Below are 25,728 nucleotides of genomic sequence, written 5' to 3'. Positions count from 1 at the left end.
TTCTATTAAGTTCCCTTCTCATTCCTTTGCCTGGAGGTTTTGTTCTGCTCGGAAGAATAAACACCACCCTCTCATCCTCCTGTGTTGGAAATGTCACCCAGAGCAAAGATGACCGCCTGGAGAGATTTCAGATGGTCCAGTTATTTCTTGGGTTCTTTCAGTAACCTTTCTGTGGGGAGCTGTTACATCCGATTTCCACTCCAGAAATATGAAAGTCACCAAAGCAGGAAAATGGGAGGCAGGAACAAAAGGAGAACTTTTGAGTCCCGAAGAGAGGGAAATTTTAAATGTCTACGGATATTTTGGATGCATCAGAGTCATTTGTTTAGATTCTCTATCTGAAAACCTTCCCATTTATCCATGCCTCTTGGAATAAATTAAAAATTTGTTGCAATCCAAATTTCACTTATCCTCTATTTCCAAATTTTTATTTTATGTCCATTGGGACATAAAATTTGTGCAAAATAATCTGAGTTTATAGATCTGCTTTGCAACAGAATAGAAATGATCTTCTTATTGATGATCTATGGAATAACATACAATTTATTTGTTGGTATCTATAATAAAAGCCTAAGTGACCATTATGGTGTAACTACCAGAACGACCAGTCACTATGATGTGCACTGACCACCAGGGAGCAGACGCTTAACACAGGAGCTGCCCCCTGGTGGTCAGTGCACTCCCACAGGGGGAGCGCCACTCAACCAGAAGCGGGGCTCACAGCTGGTGAGTGCAGTGGTGGTGGTGGGAGCCTCTCCTGCCTCTGCCGCAGCGCTAAGGAGCAGCAATCAGAGTGGTAAGAAGGGTAAGAAGCAGTGAGCAAGCAGGCAGTAAGGAGTGAGGGGTCCCGGATTGCGAGAGGGATATCTGACTGCTGGTTTAGGCCCAATCCCTACAGGGAGCGGGCCTAAACTGGCAAGCAGACATCCCCAGAGGGGTTCCAGATTGCGAGAGGGCACAGGCTGGCTGAGGGACTCCCCGCCCAGTACATGAATTTCATTCACTGAGCCTCTAGTATTATCATAATGTCTACATAAAAAAGTTAAAATTAGAATGTGATCAAAGAGTAGAAATGCCACTAATTTTAAGTTTTAGAGATAAATGTCACTTTCATAATACTTCCCTTTAAAGAAAAATGGCAACTATGCCCCTTTAACATTAGGGATGAATTTCTCAGTGTTAAGAAAGAGTTGTGTTTCCCATTTCCCATCGAAATCAGAATATTTTCTCTAACCGTACAGACTTGGTTTTCCTGCACCAAATGAAGGATTTGTCAGAAATCGTTACACGCCATTTACTTAGGTTAACAAGGAACTCAGACAAGACTCCTGAAACACAGAACACATATTTCAGAGCCACAGGAATATAATGATTCAAAGAAGAGAAATCCAATCTGTCCTTTTCTTGCTCCAGCATTGGAAGCATTTTACAATTAATTTCCCTTGATATTCTCCTTCCCCACTTATAGGACCCAGAAAGATACCCTTTTTCTCTTAAATTCTCTGTACTATAATTTACATTTCATTGGCCAACTCTTATTTGAAAATACAAATTAGGATTAACTTGCTTGTGCCAGAGTCAGAGATGAATATTTAGATGCTGTGACGGAATCATTTAGATTTCCCTAGACCTTGCTACAAATGATTCACCCTCAATCATCCTATAAGCAGCAGCATCACTGGTGAAAATATCCAAGAGTCTGTCTACACTTAATACTATGTTGGGAGCAGAACCAATAAATAAAACATATACAATCCTTCCTTCCCCAAAGCTACAATGTCGTGTATACTTTATAATTAAAAATATACTTTCACTGAATATTGATTTAATGTGAAACTGGGCTTAATTAAGAGCCATTTAAGGAAATAAGTTTTGGAATTTTTGATACAAAAAGTATTAAAAGTCTGTTTTTCCTATGTAGTTTTTTAAAATATATTTTTGTTGATTTCAGAGAGGAAGGAGAGGGAGAGAGAGATAGAAACATCAATGATGACAGAGAATAATTGATTGGCTGCCTCCTGCACGCCCCACACTGGGGATCAAACCCACAACTTAGGCATGTGCCCTGACAAGGAATTGAACCTTGACCTCCTGGTTCATAGGTCAAGACTCAAACACTGAGCCACACTGGCCAGGCCTATGTGTGGGGTTTTTTTATTATAAAATCAGGATGGGTTTGTAAGAAGGATCAAATGAGGTAAACTCTCTAAAGAACTTGATAAGATAAATATTCATTTTTTACTTACATTCCTTTGTTTTTCATTTTTACTGTTTCTGTTGTGTGTAAGTTTTGAGCATAAGCCATGTCACATCCATTTCAGAAGTAAGAAAGTAGTAGGGTTTTCTTAATACACAATAAATAGAGGGGAATAGAGAAGTATAGAATAAATCAAGAACTATTTCACGAATGAGAACCAAATATAAATGTTATAAACATGTAATCATAGTATAGATTCTAGTCCCTCTTCATGTGATCCACTCTGAACACTGAATTACATGGAGGTACTGGTAATAAGTAAACAAGAGTGGTTCTCTCCTGACAGGGTCTGCTGTCTGTTGTATTTCACCATCATGAACATAGCCTAGCACTGAGAGTTAGGGAGGCAGAGTTGGGATTGAGCAACCAGGTCTCTCTCCTTCTGTTTTTCCAAATTTTTATTTATATTGTTTAAAAAGCTAAACATTAAAAAGACGAGTACCCCAATTCCATCTAGCCTCAAATTATCAATTAACAGTGACAACAGGGTAATCAAACCTTTCTGTCTTGGGCAGAATAAATCAAGATAAAACTTGCCATTCAACACTCATTCTACAAATATATTCTGTGCAAAGCTCTGTTCTAGGTGTTGCAGATACAGCAGCAGATTTAGAAAAATCTAAACTGTTGTCATGAAATTTATATTCTAAAGGAGGACAATAAAAGTAAATTTTAAAAATATATACTGTATGTCAATTGGTAGTAAGTGCTTAGGAGAAAAATCTAGTTGTGAAGAAGGATATAGATTGCTGGGGATTGGGACAAGTGGAATTTTAAGTAGTAAAGTCAAGAAAGATGATGTTTAAGCACAGACTTGAAGGAGGGAGGGGGAGTGAACCCACTGGGGATCTACTGAAAGACAGGAACCTGAGGCAGGAGCCTGGGACAGGAACCTGCCTTGTGTGGTCAAAGCCAAGAGGCCAGTGAAGCTGGAAAGGAGTGAACAAGGAGGCAAAGCATTGCAAATGAGGCAGAACAATAAGGGGTGAGGGGAGACAGCACAGGCCACTGTCAGAACTTGGCTTTGCTCTGAGAAAGATCAGAAGCCATTGGAGGCTATCGAAACAAGAGTGTGATCCAGCTCATAGGATCTAATTGGTTTACAAGAATCACTGTGGCTGGTATGTTGAGAGAGGACACAGAAGGACAAGGCTAGAAGCAGGGTGATCATTTAGGAGGCTGTTGCCATAATCCAGGTGAGAAATTAATACCTGTTTGCACGCGAGTAGCAGTGGACTACAGAGAGAAGTGGGCGGAATCTGGGTGCACTGTGAAGGCAGACGTGTGAGACTCTGTCATAGATTTTAGGCAGGTGATCTTCCTGTGTGTGGGGGGGGGGAGGTGTGCACGCGCATTGGAGCACACACATACACATGTACAAATACATATACTGTGGATTAATTTATTGCATTTCTCTCTACATAGGGGAAATTTACATTCTATCAAGTAGCAAAAGTATGACCCAGACTCACAATGGAAAACTCTACAAAATTATAGATCCCAAAAGGTGAGATTTCTTTTTGTATTCCTTTGAGTCAAGAAATATTCTTCTCCACATTATTTTAGTGCATTCAAATTAGTGAAAGACAAATTACAATGAACAACTGAGAAAGATGACTGCCTGTGCCTTGTCCCCATGCTACAGTTGTCCTGAGAGGACCCTCGGCCCCAGTCTGTGAGAGCTAGACTGCACTATGCTGAAACTCAAAAGCCTTATTGCTGTCACACATTCAGGTCATTCTTGTTGTCGGGGCGGGGGGGGGGGGGCAGCATTATGTCTGTGGAATGAGTCGAGTCCTCAGTTAAACGTGAGGAGGACCTGGATGTATGAGGAAGTGGCTTCAGCTCTCCTGGGAGAAACAATGAAACCACACTCCCCCCTCCTGCCCCCTTGTCTTTTGAGAAAACTAGAAACATGCTGGCAGACGTTGCAGCTGCTCACTGTGATTTTTGGTAGGTAATCAGGATAAGTTATTTTGGCGGTTCAACATCTGAGCCTCATTTCAAAACTCCCTGGAAGTTCACAGCTCACGTGCAGGCTTCTGTGACTAAACAAATGAAAATTGACAATGTGTTTTGTTATTTACCTCAGCAAAAAGGAGACTTGAATGTTTTAATCCTTTAAAGAGTGTATTTATCCCTGTCCTGCTCCTCTCCACCCACCAATCGCAACACACACACACAGCGTTCAAATTATCTTGAATCATAATTAGTCAGTCGTTAATTTCATGGATAAAATTGGACTATCAGAAGCTGCTAACACTATATACGGTCAAATAGAAATTAGTCGCAAATTTGGAAACAACTATTACAGAACCTAGGTATCCTCACGAACATGACCATTGTTGGACACCAGTAGTCGTGGGAGCCCTGCTACCCTAGGTGACGAACTTCAGATTAGTTCTACACTAACTTACCTTCATAAGCCCATTTACACACTTCAATTCCTGTTTCAAGTCTTTTAGAAGAATAAATTCTAGTAACCTGAAAAGTTTACTAAAAGCAGTAATTTAGCTCTATTTTAGAAACATTTTCCCAAGTTGTAAATTGTGTATGTTTTTCTGAAAAAGTCACTAACAAAGTGGAGATTCTTGTCCTTTTACCACAAAACACTGTCTTTTCTGAGAAAAATAGAGGTACTTCAGAACAAAAAGAAGAATACTCAGTTCTAAACTGTCTGTCCGAAGCATCGCATCTAGGCATCGTCCCACCGTGATAGCATCCCTTCTCTACCTAAGGCACACGTTTGCTTTCACAGTAAGACAAGGACCGTCTGTGCCCAGCGGGGGTTCATTTCCTCCTTGAGTGTGAAGCCAATGTTCTCTTTGTGAAACGCAAAGTAATGAATGAAAAAAAAAATGTCAGACACCACGGTAACTGTTGAAGTTGGCACTATGAAGAACGGAATTCAAACTCATGTTAATTCATAAAATGCCAGCATTCTAATGATTCCTAATGAGGTCTGGGGGTTTCACTCAGATCTAACGCCATTTGTTTCAAAATAGCCATTGTTATTCCATTACGTTTGTCAAAGTTGGTCTGCTTTTGCAAGCTTCCTGGTAGTGGTATAATGAATTCTCCCTCCTCCTCCTCCGGAAAATCTTTCTCTCTTCGTCTGGATTGTTTAGTCTGTTGGTGGTGCATGGAGGTGAATTTTACACCTTCAACCCATTATTAGTGTCTAATTACCAGGGTTGCCATAAGGGACCTTGGCTTTGTGATCTGAGGGCCCCCTCTCATAGGGTGGTCTCCGAGTGACATACCTGAAAGGCCTGACTTCTCATTATGGTGCCTGTTTCTGGTGAGTCGTGTCATGTGTGGGGCCAGGGTTAAGATGTGTGTTTGGTTTTCAGGAGGTTGGGGGAGTAACAGAGCCCCAAAGACACGGTCCTTGTACACAGGCAGAGGCACACATTTCCAAATCAAACTGACTGTAAGAAAACAAATGTTTTCATAAACATTTGTTGGGAGCCTCATTCTGTTTTGATTTGGATGCCAACATTTATTATTACAGTATTTTGGCCTAGATGAATTGAATTTCTATATAAGTAGACAGTTTCGTGTATGTGAGCGGGATTATTTTGCAAACACAGGCTAATTACTGGCCTCACAGTGTTCAGAGTGTCTGCTTCAAAGCAAAAGTGTTTTTCTAAAACTTTGGAGGGAGAAATGAAAGAAAGAGCCTCATCAACTGAAAAAACAATATATAGACATTTCTTGTCATATCCAAAATCCATGTCAAATTAAAATCTTAGGTTAACTCTATTCTTGTGGAGGAGTCCCAGATTTGTAATGTTTTCAGAATATCTTTCAAACATGAATTGACTCCTGGCCCTGGAAGAGAGGAACAACAAATGATAAAAATTTTATATTCTATATTAGATGTCACAGAAGTCACTTTCTTACCATAGGATTTGTTTGTTTCTATTTTTCCCTACACACACACACACACACACACACACACACACACACACACTCACATTTAAGAAAGATGGGGGAGTTTATAAACCATTTGTAAAATTCTTAAGTCAAATTCTTAAGTCACTCTGGCAAAAGCAGGCAAACTTCCCTAAGGACAATGCGGTCTGAGGCTGTATGTGACATAGTCACTGACACACGTGCTAATCATTTCCAGGGGGCAGCCTTCTCAGAAGAGCGTGGTAAGATAACCTCCTATAAAAATCAAATGCTGCCCTAGCTAGTTTGGCTTAGTGGATAGAGTGTCAGCCTACGGACTGAAGGGTCCCGGGTTCGATTCTAGTCAAGGGCACAGACCTTTGTTGCAGGCTCTATCCCTGGCCCTGGTCAGGCCATGTGCAGGAGGCAAGCAATTGATGTGTCTCGCTCACATAAGTGTTTCTCTCTCTCTGTCTTTCCCCCTTCCTTCCACTCTCTCTCTCTAAAAATCAATGGAAAAATATCCTCGGGTGAAGATTAAAAAAAAAAATCAAATGCCATTATTTATCATGAAAGAAACTTCAATGAGAACACAACCAGGTTTCTCTAAGGCTTCACTAGAACTCTGGAGTCGTTTAAGGAAAAAGCAGAACATTTTGCCTCTGTGTTGGTATCCTCTGAGGTGGAGCATTACATCTCATGGTGGAGTCGCGTTAGGATCAAGTCCACACCAACCACCTGCTTGCTGGGCCCACACACTGGGTCCCCCAAAGTCTGTAGTATGGGTTCTGCGTGCCCTACCTGGGAGCTCTTTCGGCCAGCAGTTCCAGGAAAGACTCCAACCCCATGAGCACAAGAGCTGGGCCACAATCCTAGTTTCGCATTGTAGTGCCCCCTGAGACTGGCCGAGAGCAGCAGCAGATCTAGCCTGACAGGACAGGGAGTCCATTGGTCTCGTCTCTGACTCTTCCTTGGTGTGGGCCCTGGGCCAAGTGGGTTCCCGTGGTGTGTCCCTTCGCTTTGATATGGTCCTGAGTTCACGCTGCCCTACATCCTTTCTGCAGAGTGCTATGGAGGTCATTAAATACTACGTTTAAAATATTAAACTCTGAGTATTGTTCGTATTCATTCCATGCCCTAAAGAATTATTTTCAGGTGATCTCTCAACATTTAAGTTTGTGTTAGTTCCAAAGTTAGGGTAAAGGTGTCCGTGGAGCTGTAAAGAGCTCTTCATACCTAGTTTTCAAATATCCAAGACATGCCTTGGATGCTTGCTCTTTATGAAATCTTTTCAGAGGCAAACAGTGCTCCTGGGGGATAGAAACTAGAGAATTCCAAAAGAGTTATGCATTTTCCAAGCTTTATTGTGTTTGGGGGTTTTTTGCACTTTTGATAAAAATTCTTTCATTTTTGTTTCAGATGAACTGAAAGCAAATGACTTTTTTTTTTTAAATTTGAAACATTTCTGGGGTTCTTTCTCCAGGAATTTATATAACAAAATCATTTCTAATCATGTTAGTTTAATTACCATGTACCCAGTTGTGCTGTATTTTAACATACTGCTTATCTGCTACCCAACCAAGTCCCACAGACCGTTCCCTTAAGGGGTCTATAAATGAACAATGCAAATTCCAGGCTTGAGAGGTCATTTTACAGAAATGCTGTACCTCAGACTCCTGTGTGACCAATATCAAAACCTGCTCCTCTTGCCTGCTCCCTACCGCTCCCCTCCACGGCCCCACTTACTGCCCTTTGTTTATTTTCTTAAAATATCTTCATCCTACTCCTTATTAATACTGGATGCTGAAGAGTGCTTTTTTAAAAAAAAAATCACTTCGTAAGAGGAAATCGGTTCTGTTTACCCTCTGCATACGTCTCAGGGAGCCGGCAGGCAGCTCTGCCATCCCAAAGAAAGTCATGCATAATAGAGAGGCTTTAGCCCAATAAGCCAGTCTAGTCCCAATTCATCAGTCAAAGTTTTATGCAAGTGGCCCCCCTAGGTTGATAAATCCCCACAGCGCCTGTTGACCCAGCTGCCAAGTCTCTTGCTGCAGGCGGTGTTTTCATGGCCACCCTGACAGTAATACAAACTGTTTAGCAGCTCCATTGACCTTTCAGCTATTAACAGGGACACAGGCTCCGCTAGGGACTAGTTTTCAAACATGACAGAATTTCTTAACACTAGAGGTCATGAACAAGTATATGCCCTATAAAAATCCATTCAGCATGGTGGATTTGAAATCTAAAAGACAAGGAAGCATGTCCCACAGTTTGGCTATCGTTATTTTTCGACATATCCAATAACTAAAAAGTGGATATATCTGCCAGGGTATATTTTACTCTTAATGTACTACATTTTATGTTGTGATGCACAATATCTTTTTAACCAGCAAGTCCTTTCTAAGCTGTAAGACATATTTAAAGATATATTACCAAAAAATGGGGTGAGAGCAAAGTCAAAATTTCTAATGAATGGATAAGCATGCATACATGATATATGGTAAGAGCCAAAACATAACAGGAATTTTATTCATACTTTACCAAGATTTGCTTATGTTTTTGAGTAAACCATGCTTATGGAATCCATACAATGCTACATGGAGCCATCACAAATTCCAAAATAAATAGAAAATATTATATAATAATTTATGGAAAGAAATATCTAAATGACCATGTTATTTTTAAATGGTTATATAATTCTTCTTATATGTATATCTTATTTCCTGGAGATATGATCTATGACCACAGCATTCAAAGGAATTTTCTGCTTTGTACTGTGTATTATAGTCTTTATCAAATTACCAAATTTAAATGTTGGAATACCAGTTCCTAGAATAATTATATAGATTGCTATGAAAACTTGATTGAATTACCACTTATAAATGGCATTTGTTAAAAGGACATAAAATGGAGAATATAAATAGTGAAGAACATATTCTTCAAGATGACACTCATTTGTTAAGAGTTAAAACCCTTACAAGCATTTCTTGGAATTCCCACATTTCTCCCCTGCCTGGAATGGTGGGAGACGTCTAAACCTTCTCAATACCTTATACTTCTATTGCAAGGCAAGTATCACCAGATGTTGTAGTACTTGAGATAAAGGCAGATTTAATCTTGCATGAAACAGTCACATATATTTGTAAAAAGATATTTTCTAGAGGAAGGTGTAATTTTTAAAGAAAAAACTGCATATTATCATTTTTTCACTCATCTGTTTTAGTTGGGTTTTTTAAAAATCTGTTGCTTAAATGACTTGCTTTTTTCAATATTGACAAATGAATCAAAAAGTGTAACATCAAAATTTGGGAGTTTATCTTCATGGAGTTTATATATCAGAAAAAGTATTTGAGAAAGTTTCTACTATATGCATTCAGTTCAATTTAATAAACATCCATTGAATGCCTATATGGCATTTTCCTAGCACCTATGAATATAAGTAGTTGAAGGAGATAAAATACTTTGGTGGCTTAAATGTCATCTTTCTATAACATCCCTCAATCGGAAGCTAATTATTGCCTCCTCTGTATTCCTGTGTTACTTCATTTGTGCCTGTATTGTAACAAAGATCACACTGGTTTAGTCTGCATTTGCATGCCGTCTTCCCCATGGTTTGTCCATGAGGATCAGGATTCTGTTTTGTTTATATCTTATCCCCATGAAGAGCACAGTATTTGCCTGAGTAATGACTGGACTTGAAGAGGTTGGAATATGTAGTTTTTGTCCTCAAAGCTTTATTCTAATTGGGAAGGGAAAAGGAGAGAATAATCTATTCCTTAAGAGAAGTGAAGTTCTGTAAGAAATGGGCTATGTTTTATGTAATTTTGAGTTAAGGTATTCCCAATAGACTAACAGTTTAAAAGAGAGAGGATTTATTGGACATGCTAAGTGAGGAATGTTAATTGTCAACTTTATAAAAGAAGAAAAAGATGATTTTCCTAGGCATTTAAATAAAAACTTAAGGGAGTCATAACATTTATATATATGACAACCATACCATCTTATATATGCTAAAGTAAACAAGCCCAAATATAAAATATTTTCATCGATAGGTAGATAAGTATTCACTAAATCTTAGGCAGAAAAACAACGTAGAATTCTGCGCATAAGCTCTATGTCCGCATATATGAATATATGGTGAAAAATAGTCAAAGCATCTAATTGGAGGGTCAGTGTGGAAACAAGGGTCGGATACCCACCCTGAAAAACTGCACTTCAGAACTGGACCCCTATTCTCATGCCTGCCTTCCTTTCCTCGCCAAATTCCCACGGGAATCAACTTCCCTGCACTCTGCCTCAAACAGGCAGCATCTTCTGATTGTTGTCCTTTAACCGGAGCCAGTTACATTCCTGATCTAAATGGTGTCTTCTCTTTAGATTCAGCTGCTCAGGCATAAGCCATACTGTCGAGTAGTACATGAGCTGTGTGCCTCCATGTTTTGCATGACGTATAACATGTAATATATTTTTGATACATTCTACTTCTGGGTCTTTTTTTTAATGGGTCAAAAAAAGGGTGAACAAGTGAATAACAAGTGGAACTGGATAACAGAATTCTAGTTACCAGTAAAATTTGAACAACACTGCTTACTGAGTGTCACCTGGTAAATGACCATGGCCTATGACTCGGAAGAACTTCCTGGCTACTGAACAAATGGCTCTACTGATGGTCAAAGACACCACCATTGTTTCACAGAGTAAGAACTTTAGTTGAGGAAGACAGAGAGCAGATTTGGATTAGTCAACAACAGTAAGAAAAAGTCAGAGATCATGCTGTCACTTCCCTTGGCATAATCTTTTCGTATTTTCTCCACCATATCCAGCCCTGCCCTTCATCCCCAAAAGACACCCTTGGGAAACACATGGAAAATATCCATTAATGTTTTCTGAGTAAAAATATGCTCAGTCCACGGAATGCCTTAGGGGCCTTTCTAGAAATTGACCATTTCTAGATTTAAATAAGGGATTGAATAGATTTAAGGGGGTTTTCTGAATTGTCATGTTAGTTGTAAAGCACAGTACTTTCAACTCAGATTGGAACTTTTACTGAGAGAAGTAAAAGAAGTCACTATATATTTTTAATATGATTTTGAGTCATTGTAGAAACAGCCTGAGGTCAGCCTCCAAATTATTGCTGTTCACAGTGCCCACAGGGGCATAACAAGACAACCTATCTCAGGAAGGGGAGACTCTAAAGGGCCTAATTATTTGCTTCTCTCAGAAAGCTACCTCATTACCTCTTGTGGTGGTTGTGACCTGTAATTATCACTTTCTTTGATATGCTACTGAAGGAGTCCCACCGCTGCGGCCATCCTGATGATGGCCATTTGACTGTGATGGTGCGTTTATTTACATTCCTTAACCAACAAGAGCTTTCTCATCACACTGGGGCACAGGTAACAGTTCCTGATGAGAAGTGTACCACCACATGTCTTTCCCCAAAGATTATTAGACAGTGGGTAGTTAGTTGTGATCATGGTTCCAGCCTGACTCAGCTTGAAAGACAGCCTCTTCTTTCAAAAGCAGCGAGAACCATAAAAATCTTCGGAAGGCGTCTTGATCCCTCCCTAAATGATGGCAGTTATAGAGCAATTAAAAAAATCTGTGACTTCTTACTCAGCAAATGAGATGTTTCTCTTCGCTACCAATAGCATTCATTTCCTTCATAGCAGGATAAAATTAAACATTTTAACATGTGTATCTACACATTCATCTGCGTATATACAGGCAGTCCTCGGGTTAGGACGAACATCCTTTCGTGGTTACGTCGCCATCTCCATTTATTAAAAAAAAAAAGTTCCATCATTTCGACGTATGTACATATGTGCTTTATGTTTTTGATAATTTATTTACCACAAGTAAAGGTCAGGAATTGTTATCTTTCTTTTAAATTTTTTTTACTGTTTCACTTCATTACTGCTGTGTATGTGCTTCATGTGAGTGACGTAGGTGCTTATGTACACGGGTTCCAACTTACAGCGAAAATCATGTTATGTCGCGCCATAGGAACGGATCTCCGACGTAACCCAAGGACCTACTGTAAATATATATATATATATATATATATATATATATATATATATATAACTCTTTGCATAAAGACTTGAAATTTTGAGTCAGTAGGATACACACTCAAACATATACACAGTGCAATATCCTTTGCAAAAAAGTCAGCCTAAAAATGTATCTCAAAATAAATGTAAAATTGAAACAAAAATGGATTTCCAAGCTTTTTAAGCTACAAGCATTTGTTTTGCTAAATACCTTCAGCCTTGTGATAATGCCAAATATTCCAATAACAAGTGAAACGTATCTCAGATACTACAAAAAAAATTTGTATATCTGGAAAAATAAATTTTTAATGTCTATACATCTATATTGTTAAAGTTGTAATTGCTAGGAAGTTTTAGCCAGCAAATATAAAATATCACTGTAGCATAATTATATTTTAATCAATGAATTTTGATCATGACAAAGTTTCTTACAATGTTTGCTAATGTCCTCTTTAGTTCAAACTGGCTAGTTTGTTTCCTCTCTGGTGTGTATTTTCTATCCCTAGAAAGTTGTCCCCCCAAAAAGTTGTCAATTTTTCCGAGTCACTTAAAAAAAAGGGTCTGCTTAGAAAGCAAGAGATATACTTTGTGAGCTACAGAATCACTAGATTTCACTCCAGTATTGATTTCCAACCAATTTCTGTCTTTTGTTTCAGGCCTCTAGTGCCCGAGGAGTGCCGAGCAGTGGTCCAACCCGCCCAGATGCTGACTTCCGAATGCTCCCGGCTCTGTCGGAACGGCTACTGTACCCCCACGGGGGTGTGCTGCTGCAGCCCAGGATGGGAGGGCGACTTCTGCAGAATCGGTCAGTACTTCCATTGTCCCAGCGAAAGACTGGGCAGGGGACAGTCCTTGGGAACTCAAGAACTTAACACCAGGTTATTTCTTCTTGAATTATGGAGTATTCAACATTCAGTCATTTACAATAATATTAATGCTCACTCTGCTCCTGAACTAGCAAATGAAAGCTTTCCCATTTTCCTAATGTAAACATTTCACATATATACGTTAGTCATAAACATAAAAGACTTTTAAATAATTGCATCCTTTCCAAAAGTAAAAATTAAAAACAGATCATCTAGACTCCCAGTCCTGAGTTTGAGATTTCCCACCAGCCAAGGACTTCGTGTTCGCAGAGCCCCTCTCCCAGTGTCAGCATTTTCCAGACGCCCCATAAATGCCTCTCAAACTTAACTGCTTGTTTTCTGGCTACAGTGCACTAAAAATAGGGTTCTTCTGTGGGCATTATTAAATAAAAGGGGGAAACACAATTGCCTGGAGGCATATATGAGATTTTTAAATCCTTTTGGCCACTCCCTTGTGAACCATCAACTAGGTGTGCAGATGCTCAGAGAGAGGGAAAGGAGGTTTATTCCGTTTCCTCTATCCTTTAACGAGGGGTTTCCTCAGTTACGTGCCATGATGTTCAAATCCTACGTGGTGTGAAGTAAGAAAGTTACATAACTTTAGATACTGAGTTTAAGATATCTATGTTGAAAATGCATTTTCAGGATAAATATTTTTTCCCTTTCTTTTCTTTATGTCTATATCAGATGAAGGGTGTTAACTAAACCTATTGTGGTAGTCATTTCACAATCTATGCAAATCAAAGCATCATGCTGTATACTTTAAACTTATACAGTGATGTCTGTCAATTACTTCTCAATAAAACTCAAAAAAATATATTATTTCTCAATAATATATATATATTACGTACAATAAAAATTTTGACCTCTGCTATTTTAAGTATTAAAGTATCTCTTGCCAATGAAAATTAAAAGCCCCATTCTTAATTCATAAATGCTAATTTTTTTCTTTACCCTAAACATGTATTTGTTTCAGAAAAATTACAACCGTAACTTGTCTACTTTGTATATTGTATGACAAAAAGTAGCCAATATTTAAAGTTACATATACAGCCTATATTTTAAGCTTAAATTATTTCAGCACTAATAACATTTCATGATTGATTAATACTATGGTTACTATACTATCAATGTTCAAATGCACTAATATTCTAATTTCTGAGACTATATCTCCCCTCTGCTCCCTTTGATTCCTGACAATATGCATTCTCTCTGCTTCTTCTATATTGTGTCCATTCTGTTTTATTCCTTACTTTGCATTTTGCCTAACTTTTCAAACTACTAGATCACAAATATTTATTTAGTGCCTTCTAGCAACAGTACGTTTAAACTGATGGCAAACAAATCATTTTAAATATGGGTGACATTATACATATACCATAATAGGTATCTACACTAATAGAAGAGAAATATGCAAATTGACCATACTTCATGACACCCCCACAGCCTATCAGGAGTGATTATGCAAATTAACCCAACAAAGATGGCAGATTAATTTGCATACGCAGGCACCAAGCTGCCAGAGGCAGGGCAGCCTCTTGCGTGTGCACCGGTGCCAAGCAGCCTGGGTCCCGGGGACGGGCATCCTCAGGAGCCAGGCTGCTCTGAGCCTGTAGGCCCGCGCGTAGGCCCGGAGCGCCTGGGGTCCTGGAACAACCCCCGGCCACTCCGGGCCTATGCGCACAGGTGCCAAGCAGCTGGGGGTGGGGTGGGAACATCCCCAGGACTCAGGCGCTCCAAGTCGGCATGCGCAGAAGTGGCCGGGGGCGGGAACGTCCTCCGCAGCAAGGGAGCAGACAGAAGACAGCAGGGCCCTGCTTGCCCCTGGCCCTGGCGGTGAAGGGCAAGCAGGCCCCCACAGAGAGCAGACACCAGGGCCTGTGGTGGCATCAAGCAGGCAGGTCCGCAGAGAGCAGAGAACCATGGGGAGCAGGCCTAAGCCAGCAGTAGGACATCCCCTGAGGGCTCCCAGATTGGAGAGGGTGCAGGTCAGGCTGAGGGACCCAACTTTCCCCCCCTTCCTCCCCACCCCCATGCACAAATTTCATGCACCGGGCCCCTAGTTAATAGTAATATGTGATATAAATGAAAATAGATATTCTTTGAGCGAACATTAAGTTTTATTTCAATAAAGTACTTTAATCTTCCCAGTAAATCAATTTAAATAATTTAAACATATAAGATAAATCAGAACCATTTCATAAGATTAAACCATTTGTGATATTTGTGACCCAAGCAAGAATTTTATTCCTATACTCACATAGTTTACTCATCTCCCACAAATTTAAAAGAGAGAACAGTCTATTTCCTTTTTGTTCTCCCTTTTCCATGTGTCAACCACAGACTGCCCCTTTTTTTTAATTTTATTGCTTAAAGTATTACAAAGGGTATTACATATATGTCCTTTATTTCCCGGCCCCCCCCCCCCCCCCCGCCCTTGACAATCCCCTGGCCTCCCCTACCCCCCAGTGTCTTATTTCCATTGGTTATGCTTATAGCATGCATACAAGTCCTTTGGTTGATCTCTTACCCTCCTCCCTCCTGCCCCCCCAACCCTCCCCAGCCTTCCCGCTGCAGTTTGACAATCTGTTTGAGGCAGCTCTGCCTCTGTATCTATTATTGTTCATAAGTTTATAATGGACAGACCCCTTTTTGATTAATGTGTTGCAAAGGTTAAAATGACCCTGTCCCCTGAAAGTATAAGGAAATGTATTCAAGGAATTTGATTCTGCCTACAGGGCTGTACATCCCAGATTTATCCTATCAGCAAAAGACAATTAAGTTATATACCAAATTTTCTCTCTCCATCTCATTTTAGCAGTAAATCTTTACATTCCCACAAATACTGTAGTGGTAAAAGTCCTTTTATGGAGAGATTCTGTGCTGTAGAGTAGCCCTGAAAAGGATTGCTAAGAACATCCTTCACTGGCCAACTGCACTGACCCAGGAAGGACCTTCCATGGGTTCTGAGAGGCAGCATATGCTGGGTACCTCGTAGGAGCAATGAGGAGGGGTCCTAGGAAGTCCAAGTGCTCATTACTGCATCAAAACCGACACTGACACCTGACCATCCCTTTATGTTATTTGGAGATGCTCAAGCCATGGCCTCTCTCATGGGCCAGGCCCTTCCCACACTGAGGTCCTCCCTGGGGGAATAGGAACATAGAATTACATGGAAATGCCCTAGTGGGGCCGAGACTTGCAAAGAACTGAAATCCTTGTTTTAAAGAGTCTGTTTTGCAAGGGATTAAAATTGTTTCCCATGATCTATGCTTTTCTGGCAAGGTCTCCCATTCTCTGCTGAGGTCTGGTTTGCAAATAACTTTGGGTTTGAAAGCGTTCTTCCCTTCTTGTCTTTATTATCTTTTGGATTATTCTGTGACTGGCTTCTGCCTCCTCTCCCTCCCTTCCCTTACGCAATGACGACTTGTGCTGTTTCTGACATACACGACGTTGAGTGTGATTGTATTGCTCTTTTCTTTTCCTCCCAGCAAAATGTGAGCCAGCCTGTCGTCATGGAGGTGTCTGTGTTCGACCCAACAAGTGCCTCTGTAAGAAAGGATACCTTGGTCCTCAGTGTGAACAAGTGGACAGAAACATCCGCAGAGTGACCAGGGCAGGTATTCTTGATCAGATCATTGACATGACATCTTATTTGCTGGATCTAACAAGTTACATTGTATAGTTTCTGGGACTGTTTGACTATTCCTTTCCAATGGGCATTTATTTTTTATCCTGTCATTAAAAAGAAAGACTGTTATCCTGCGACACACTCCTGTGATTTCATTTTCTTTTTATTAATTTAAAAATAGTTTCCAGAAATGTGCAGATTCTGTGTGTGTATGTTGGCACGTCTGTTCACATACGCACATACACACACTCACAACCCCTATATGTATGGTTGCATAACAGATGGGTTTTAAAAATATATATATTTCCTTGTGTGGAGTAATTTACACAGAAATTCCATTGTAAATTGATAACGGGATTTTTTATATTACCAGAAGAGATTATTTGACTTCCCAGGAATTTTCTGTCTGTAATAACTAAAGTCAACTTTAATGGAGTTTTGAACCATTACTGTGCAATCTGATGGATCTAATAAAAAAGGCAATATTTTTATATTAAAGGACTATAATGTGAGAATGTTTCAGAACTCCCTGATGAATTTCTAAATGGGCAACTTGATTTAAAACTGTAATCTTCATTTTCATCATTGTATCCAATTACAGAATGTTATGCACTTACCTTTTTTTTGGCAGAGAAATCTGGTTACTCTAGCTTAATATCAAGATTGTTCTCAAGTGTTTTATAATTAAATCATAACAGCATATTCTAAAACCAGTCTTCCTAAAAGGTCTGCTTTTATTGTATATTTTATTTAACAATAGGCACTGGGTTTGTGTTACATATTTATATTTTTTATTTTATTTTTATAATATAGACATCACCTAGATGAAACACCTTTACCCTGTCCTGTAAAATACTAAAGTTACATTTTCACCATCTTAATTGGAAAGAAGGGGAGTGAGAAAGCAAACAGTCTTAAATGTGCTGTGGATCTAATCTAGCAATGTATCCTTGTGCCAACATGTAATCCTTAACGACGGATGAAAAAGCAAGAAAACAGCCAATCCTTATAAAATGCCAGCATTAAACGTTTGTAAAGTGCTTTTCACCATAGCAAGACTGTCCGTGTATGCGATTAGAGCGTAACAGATTGCACATCAACCGAACCTCACTGGCGAAGAGCTCACTCGCTTTTAAACAAATCCTGGCTATGTAAGCTGTCCCTTGTACAAACTTTTCATATAATAATTCTTGCCAAATATGACTTTTCATGTATATGTTTCCCCAGATCTCAATGAAGTTCCTCTTTGGTTAATGTATGAATAAATTTCTGTAAATGTTCTATTCAGGTTTTCAAAGAAATGCTGTTCTCACTCACAACTGTAACAAGTCTGATAGACATTTTTCTTAATGGTTTTCAAGGCCAGCTCTCCATGTCTGGATTATAACAAAATTATAAGGCCTCTTTGCACTACTGAAAAAAACACCTACCCGTGACACGCGCACGCCCACGACAGGCTGCCCGCCAGCAAACAGCTGTTCCTGCAGAATCTAAAGTGGAGAGTGGTATAGATTATGCAGCGCAGGCTGACTTCCCAAACCTGCTCCTTCCTTTCAGGAATAGGAACCTCAATGAAAAAGAATAAAATCTTGTAACTAGTATTTCTCTACTGATTTAAAGCAGGAAGGGTTGCAGTGAAAGCACAGTGAGCATTTATACAGAAGCCACAATGTGGAAAGATTGGTTAAGCACACTGCTCTTGTCTTCCATATATGATTACTTAAGTTTCAAGTGACCTCATGCCACATGGAAATGGGTTGAGAAATCTTGGTTCAGTGCTTAGTGAACAATAGCTGCATTAAAAAGTGCATGCATAATTTTGCACAATTTAGATTCAATTGACAGTCTATTCAAAGAAGTCTCAGAATTAAATGAGCATGGAGACCAAATTGCCCTCTTACCCCAGAAAAGGGGTGGTCCCTTCTAGTCACACTAACACTTCATTGGCCCAACAGTGTGACAAATCTTGCAATGAACCCTGCAGTAGCCTGCATCTGTAGGTTAATAGCAGTCTTTTGTCTCCATTGCTTTCTCTTCATAGCCCTTTTACTGAATTCCATCACAGAAAGTTTTACAATTTAAAAAAAAATGTCCTGACAACCATTTTTGTAAATGGACCTTACCATCTAATCATCCCTTATTCAATGTGGTGACATTAACAAAATGTGAACTTTTTGTGAGGGAGCCGGCTGTCTGAATCTGTCAAATTGTGCAATTTTATTACACATTCTCCTGGTCATAGTTTCACTGAAAACAATAAGGATACTGCTATATATTCAGTAAAATCTGGAAAATCCAGTGTTTCTTCTTACATCCTGAATCTTTCCATCTCTTCCAAAACAATATTTCCCATAGACAAGGTGTTATATTGTCATTAGTTCTCCTATTTAAAAATATCTGTATTAAATTGAGCAGACCCCGGTTTTTTATACAGTCCTTTCCTAAGTGGAAGATGACTTAGAAAAACATATGTACCCCAGGTGTCATTGCTTTTTCTATTTTGAGTCATTAGAATGAAAGAACACAATCTTCTAAAAAGAAGATAACAAGATCTGTGGATATCATACACAAGCAAAGAAAGGAAACTCATTGGAGTCATTTCTTTCTGTTCTTAGGAGAGACATAAGTAGCAATGATTAATGGATGCCTACAGATTTTATTTTATTTTTAAAGTATTTTTTGTTGATTTTTGAGAGGAAGGGAGGAGATAGAGAGATAGAAACATAGATGAGAAAGAGAGACATAGATCAGCTGTCTCCTACTTGCCCCTCACTGGGAACTGAGCCCACAACTCGGACATGTGCCCTGACCAGGAATCGAACCCAGGACCTCTTGGTTCATGGGTAGATGCTCAACCACTGAGCCACACAAACTGGACAAGGATAGCTACATATTTTAAACTCAGTGGTCATTTCAAACATTTTTTGAACTATTATTTCAAGTAGATTTTTTAAATATGTGACCGGAGAATTGTCTTAAATGATTGATAATGAGAGACAGATAGGAATTGGTTAAAAAGTGGGAGCTACGGAAAAGTTACTGTTTCTTCCCACAAATGGCAGCATCTCCACCAACTCAGTTCATAAAGCACACAGTCAGAATGGAAGAAATGTCCTTGTGAACGCAGGTGTGTGAGATCAAGATGAAATAGTGAAATAGAAATATATATATTGTTATGCCTTTATCTGTTCTAATATGTGGGTGTCAGTTTAATATGAAACGCTGCTATGGTAGACTTGAAAGAATTGGAAAAAAACTTCCTGCCACTGCTTCTACCACACTCTTGTCCTAGTTAATAAAATTTTGTTTTCTTGCCAGTTATATAAGGTAATGAGAAGAAAATGAAATTGGCACATCATTAAAGTGAAAAAGAATGGATAATTTCAGAAATTTGAGTGATGATAAAAAGCACTTTTCTTCTTTGAATTTTGTTTCAGTGCGGCTTTTGTAAAATATATTTTTTATTTTATCACAAAGAATACTTAGATGTTTTCTCAGATTAATGGACTATCTTGTAAAGAAAGAGCAAAGAAACCTACACATTCAATATATGCACACAACCTAAATAGAAAGCTCTTTTTCATTTACATACTTCAGAACAGGCGCTTCTTCTGATTTATTTCTTTGAAAATAATTACATAATGATGTACTAACAATTTTTAATATACAGGGTGTCCCAAAAAATGTATACCCACACTTTGAATAATTTTAAAGGCAGTATTTATTAAAGTTTTCAAAATTGAGCTATCAGCTGCCAAGGTATGTATACATTTGGGGGGACACCCTGTATTTCTTTTTAATATTGCTTTTATCTCTGAATCATGTACTATATACAATGAAGCCTGCTAGGTATAAGTTATGAGGTTAGATGCCACAACTAGAGTCTTCTAAAGTATACATAAATTTAAACTTTTACTAATCCAACTTTCTTAGCTTTAAAACATAAAAGAAAAACCAAGTCCAAATTTCTAAGAGGAAAAATAAGGTATACCACAGGCAGCTGTAGTTGGCTGATCAATAAAGTTTCTGAGCATCTCTACAGAATGTTACCTATGATAACTATTTCTCTCTCTTCTCTCTCTCTCTCTCCTCTCTTTCCTTTTTCCCCTTCCCCATGTAGCTTTCTAACTTTTAACCTCTCCCTTCTCTCTTTCTCTGTCTCTTTTTTTTTTAACAAAACAGACGTCCCCAATACACCCATAATGAAGATGTCCTGGGGTAGGCTGCTACTGATTTTGCTGGTTATTGACTTTTATTTAATTTTCTGAAAAAAATACTGTCTCCTGATGTCACATTTGCTCAGACTCTGTACCATGAAGAACAATAGATAAACATACAAGACTGATCTATTACAATAATTGAAAGAAGTGACCAAAAGCAAAAATGACTACCAGCCCAGATGCTCCAGTTCAGCTGGTGTTCCATCACAGCTGCAGGAAAGACACAAAAATATCCCCAGGAGAGAGAGCTTCAGCCAACAGTAAGGAAAGTTAGTAGCTATTTCCTATTCAGGCAACAACCATTAATGTCTACTCAGCGGTCGCCAACCAGTGGTCCCTGGACCCCTGGTGGTCCTTCAGGTCCGAAAGGTTGGCGACTGCTGGTTTAAAGAAGCCTTTGGAGCAGGTCGCCAACTCTGGCAGAGTCTCCTTTCCCCACCCCAGTTGAGACCTGAATTTGCAGGGAACTCAAACAACAGTTCCATGCCCAGGAAATGTGTGTTTTTCTATACCACCCCCAGGAAGTTAGTGGGCCTATTATCGCGAACGCTGGCATTAGCTGCAAAGTTCCTCTTTAGAATAGCCAAAAGAAATATATGTTTGTTTTCTTACCTTCTTTCTCTTCATCACACCAACACGAATTAGTCATACCTCCAATATTTCATAAGATGTCAAAGAAGGCGGGAAACCTAAGAATAGAAGCATTTCAATATTAAAAATATTGAAAACATGATCATAGAACCTGTCAAACACTAGTCCTAGCCAACTTCAACACTCCTTTCTCTTAAATATCTCCTCATAAGTTTTGGAAGTTGCCTTAAAATAGGTGTGCAGGCGAGTAAGATGTATTCATGAAAGCGGGAGGGAGGGGCGTAGTGCCGGTTTCCTGCCAATCACAGTAGTAGTTTCTCCAGCTGCCATGAGGAGATTTGTTCAATTAGAAGATTAGCACTTTTCTTAAATTTTTCATTGAATGCAAACCCAAGATAGGTCCATCATTTACTTTGCTTTCTTTGATATAGCTCATATATAAATTGGTTGGAAAATAAAAAATAAGCAATGGATCCTTTGTATCAACACAAAAGTAGGCTTAAAACTTGTTATTGCTTTTTTTTTAAGCCAGACTACATAGTGGCTTACCAAAAAATCCCCCAAAATATCAATATGAATTCTAAAGTTATATCTCACATACATCCCAAAGTCAGACACCATGTTTCAGTCAAGATGTTTTTGCATATGTAGATGAAGAATTTACTTAAAACCAAAATACATATATACCTATATATGCAAATTCACTTAAAAGTTTGGTGAGTTATTTCAATTGGCTACAAGCTTTGAAGTTCAAAAGACATTTCATTTTAGCGCATAAGATAGGAAGAACAGAACATTAACAGTGATGGGAAATTCATAATAGCTAGTTAGTTAATTGTGAAGACAAAGTTATGAAATAAACTTTGTCTTCACAGTTAAAAACTAATTCTTGTACATTTCCTTTTGAACTAAGAAATAGCTAGCCAATAGTTTCCATTCAGATGAACAATGTATAATCAGGTTTGGTATACTCTATGCCCAAAATATATGTTGGATATTTCTTTACCTCATATTCTTAAAATCTGAGGCATGACTTTCCTAGAATAAAGTAAGATTTCATTTATAGTAGAGCCTAATATGATTTAATACATTAATACAGTCTATTTGTAATACTATTATTGAGAAATCAAGTTGATGACCTTATCAGGTATCAGATATTTCCCATATCTCATTACACTTACAGGACAATTTTGGACATGCATTTCACCAAGAACTATGTAGTAATAGGATAAATGACACTGAGGTATATTGGAATTTTTGGAGCTTGATTGCCTAGGATATGTGAAGGAAAACTATTTATTTAAAAGAAACCCATCTAATTAAAATGAAAAAATTTACTGAATTATTATCCTTACTAAGCAAAAGACAAATCTGAAAAGAAACTCCCTTATCTTTCGAGGCTTTATCTGTGATTGATTTTGTGCAGTTTTAAAGAATTTTGTGCAGTTTTAAAGAACTTATCATCCTACTAATACATTTTAGTTTTTCTGGTTGTTCATTTTCCTTCAGGTTGTTGACAATTAGAGCAACAATTTGTCTGTAATCTCACACACAGAAGCTACCAGAACCAATCCTTGCTGGAATTCCTGTTAATAAGAGGCAGAAGGCTGTGTGAGCAAGTATAAAAGCAGGTACAGGTTTGAGGCAGCAGAGTTAATATATGTAGTAGTTGGGATTTCTATGAATGTTCTTCTGAAAAGTAACATGCAGTGTCATTGGCTCAGATAATCCCTCTAAATCTGAATTAATTTGATTTTTTAACCAACCTTCTATTATTCAGTCAACCAGCCATTCATTAATTCAGCAAATATTTATTGAAGTGCCTAGTGTGATTATGTGATATAGAAAAGACAAGGACATTGATAGTGGGGGATTGTGAGCCCAATGGGCATGATGAATATGTTTGAAGCAAAAGACCCTGATCACACCCAACCAACTCTAACTCAGATCAGCACTAGAATCAAGCAATAATAGTACAGATGGCCTAAAGTACACCTGTGTGTATCTGTACATGTGCACACACCCATGTATATATATTTATCTATCTGTACAAACACTACATATGTATACACACTATCTATGTAATATATAATATATGTATAATGCATATAAATTCTAACAAGTGTATTTGTCTTATCTTTAAAATAGAACAATTGTATCTTGAAGTGGTAAATGCAGAGAATTGGTTTTTATTGTTGATCTGTGGATTTAATGATTTTTTTAGGTGAAAAGGATGTTTAAGTGTATAATTTCTTTTCTTAATTTAATATATTTATGTAAATGCATGCCTGAAATTTGGTTAGACTGACTGTGTTTTGTGCCCTTTAACGTGATCAAATGTATTAAACTTTATCTTATGACCTGATATACATGTGCTATTTTAAAAATTTTTATTTTAGTATTTAAAAGTTTTCCTAAATATTCATACTGACTATATGAACATCAATTTTTTTATATTCTATACCCAAACTACTTCAGAATATTCTTGCCTTTCGTCATTTTTCATATTCTAATTTTAAAATGTTAATCCCCCAAATATATGCCAATATTAAGGGTTAGTTTCACTGTATGGATAGATTAGGTAGCCATAGATATTATATTGATTTCAATTTACTCTAAATTGTAAGTGACTTCAATCTGATCCTTTGAAGTAAGTAAGAATTAATAAGTAAAGAGTATAGAAGAGCAGTTGAGAGCCCTGTCTGCCCAACCTGAAGGGAAGAAGCATGTAGGAAGGGGAGGAGCACGAAAAAGGGGGTGGCAGATACCCCCAAAATGTTGTTGACCTTGCCACTTAGCTTCCAGTTAGCCCCACCGAGAGTATTTCTATAAGCTCAGATATGCTCTTTTGAACATGAATATTAACTCTGCCAATATTCTTTAGGAGAACCAAATACTTTCATCTAGGCCTCCTTTCTCCCTGAATAAATACAGCTCTGACCTGTCAAGAGGAGAAGCTATTTCTCTACAAGAGATGACTATTTCTAAGAGAAAAAAATGTATTACAAGCTTATTCACAGACAGAGTTTCTTCGCTCAGGTGACTCTTGAAGCTTTAAGTTAGGCAATGTGACACCATGAGAAGCTTCCTTTCATTCCCTCCACAGGAAACACCAGAGACCCCTCTCCCTGAGGCTCTGCCCTCCCAGGTCTTAGAATCTCTCCCAGCCAGTTAGTCCTTAATCACGCTCTTGGTTTCCTGTGCATATCTGGCCTCTCCAACCAGATTATAAATCTCCAGAGGGCATATCTCCTGCTTTTAGAATCCCTGGCAGACTCAGAGCAGCTCCTGCATACTGGCCATGAAGAAAATAATGGCAAGGTGTCACAGCTTAGGGACAGACGTGGTCTCTGGCTGCTGCTGACCTGGGTTTCTTCGGTGTCCCTTGATGGACTTAGCTCTGCCCTCACCAGTGTCATCAATTCCCTGCATTACATTCCCTGCATTGCAAACATTTGAAGTGGTTTCTGTTTTCCTCCTTTAGACTGATTGAGCTACATATATAAGACACAGATGAAAAGGGAGATAACATGGTAGAATTACAAAGGGACATGGAGATCATCTTCAGGAGAACAGGAGAGAAAACCATTGCCTTGAATGCCAACGTGATCACAGCAAGATGTAGTCAGAAGGACCCTACCTCTGAACCTGATATGTAACCCTTAAATTGCTTACGTGGCTCCCCATGGAAGAGGCCATTACTCCCACAGTTGTCCCTAAGAATTTTCATACTCACTTTTTTAAAAAATATATATATTTTATTGATTTTCCACAGAGAGGAAGGGAGAGAGACAGAGAGCCAGAAACATCGATGAGAGAGAAACATCGATCAGCTGCCTCCTGCACATCTCCCACTGGAGATGTGCCCACAACCCAGGTACATGCCCTTGACCGGAACCGAACCTGGGACCCCTCAGTCCGCAGGCCGACGCTCTATCCACTGAGCCAAACCGGTTTCAGCCCTACTCACTTTTGTGTTATTAAAACTATCAGCTTCCAGTTTGTCCAGGAGTCTGATAGTTAATGTGAGAGAGTTCGATGAACTTGCTTCTTTACACACACTTTTTAAAAAGAATTTTTTAGAATAATGTACTATTTCTAATGGAAATACAACTCAAAGTAGCAGCCACACTTAGTATCTGATCAGAAAAAAATAGTTGTTGTTTTCTATTGGAGTTCCAAAGAGTTTTCTCTGGAGATTAAATCCTACCAT

The 25,728-nt window shown here is 38.7% G+C and overlaps 1 protein-coding gene across 3 annotated transcripts in view; it reads left to right on the top strand.

Annotated features, from left to right (window-relative positions):
- Positions 1 to 23,880, top strand: part of HHIP (hedgehog interacting protein) — an 89,042-nt gene extending 65,162 nt beyond the window's left edge. Inside the window, exons 11-14 of one of the 3 annotated variants that reach the window (XM_059697933.1) lie at positions 3,683 to 3,764; positions 12,864 to 13,012; positions 16,565 to 16,689; positions 17,518 to 23,880. In XM_059697933.1, the coding sequence (XP_059553916.1) occupies positions 3,683 to 3,764; positions 12,864 to 13,012; positions 16,565 to 16,689; positions 17,518 to 17,532 (371 nt within the window). In that variant the 3' untranslated portion in view covers positions 17,533 to 23,880. Of the gene's footprint in view, positions 1 to 3,682; positions 3,765 to 12,863; positions 13,013 to 16,564; positions 16,840 to 17,517 lie in introns of those variants that run through there. The other 2 variants (XM_059697932.1, XM_059697930.1) reach the window with 2 other exon arrangements.
- The last annotated feature ends 1,848 nt before the right edge of the window (positions 23,881 to 25,728 follow it).

This window comes from Myotis daubentonii, chromosome 5 (assembly GCF_963259705.1).
Source record: "Myotis daubentonii chromosome 5, mMyoDau2.1, whole genome shotgun sequence".
NCBI lineage: Eukaryota > Metazoa > Chordata > Mammalia > Chiroptera > Vespertilionidae > Myotis > Myotis daubentonii.
This window is presented reverse-complemented; position numbering and strand designations above follow the sequence as displayed.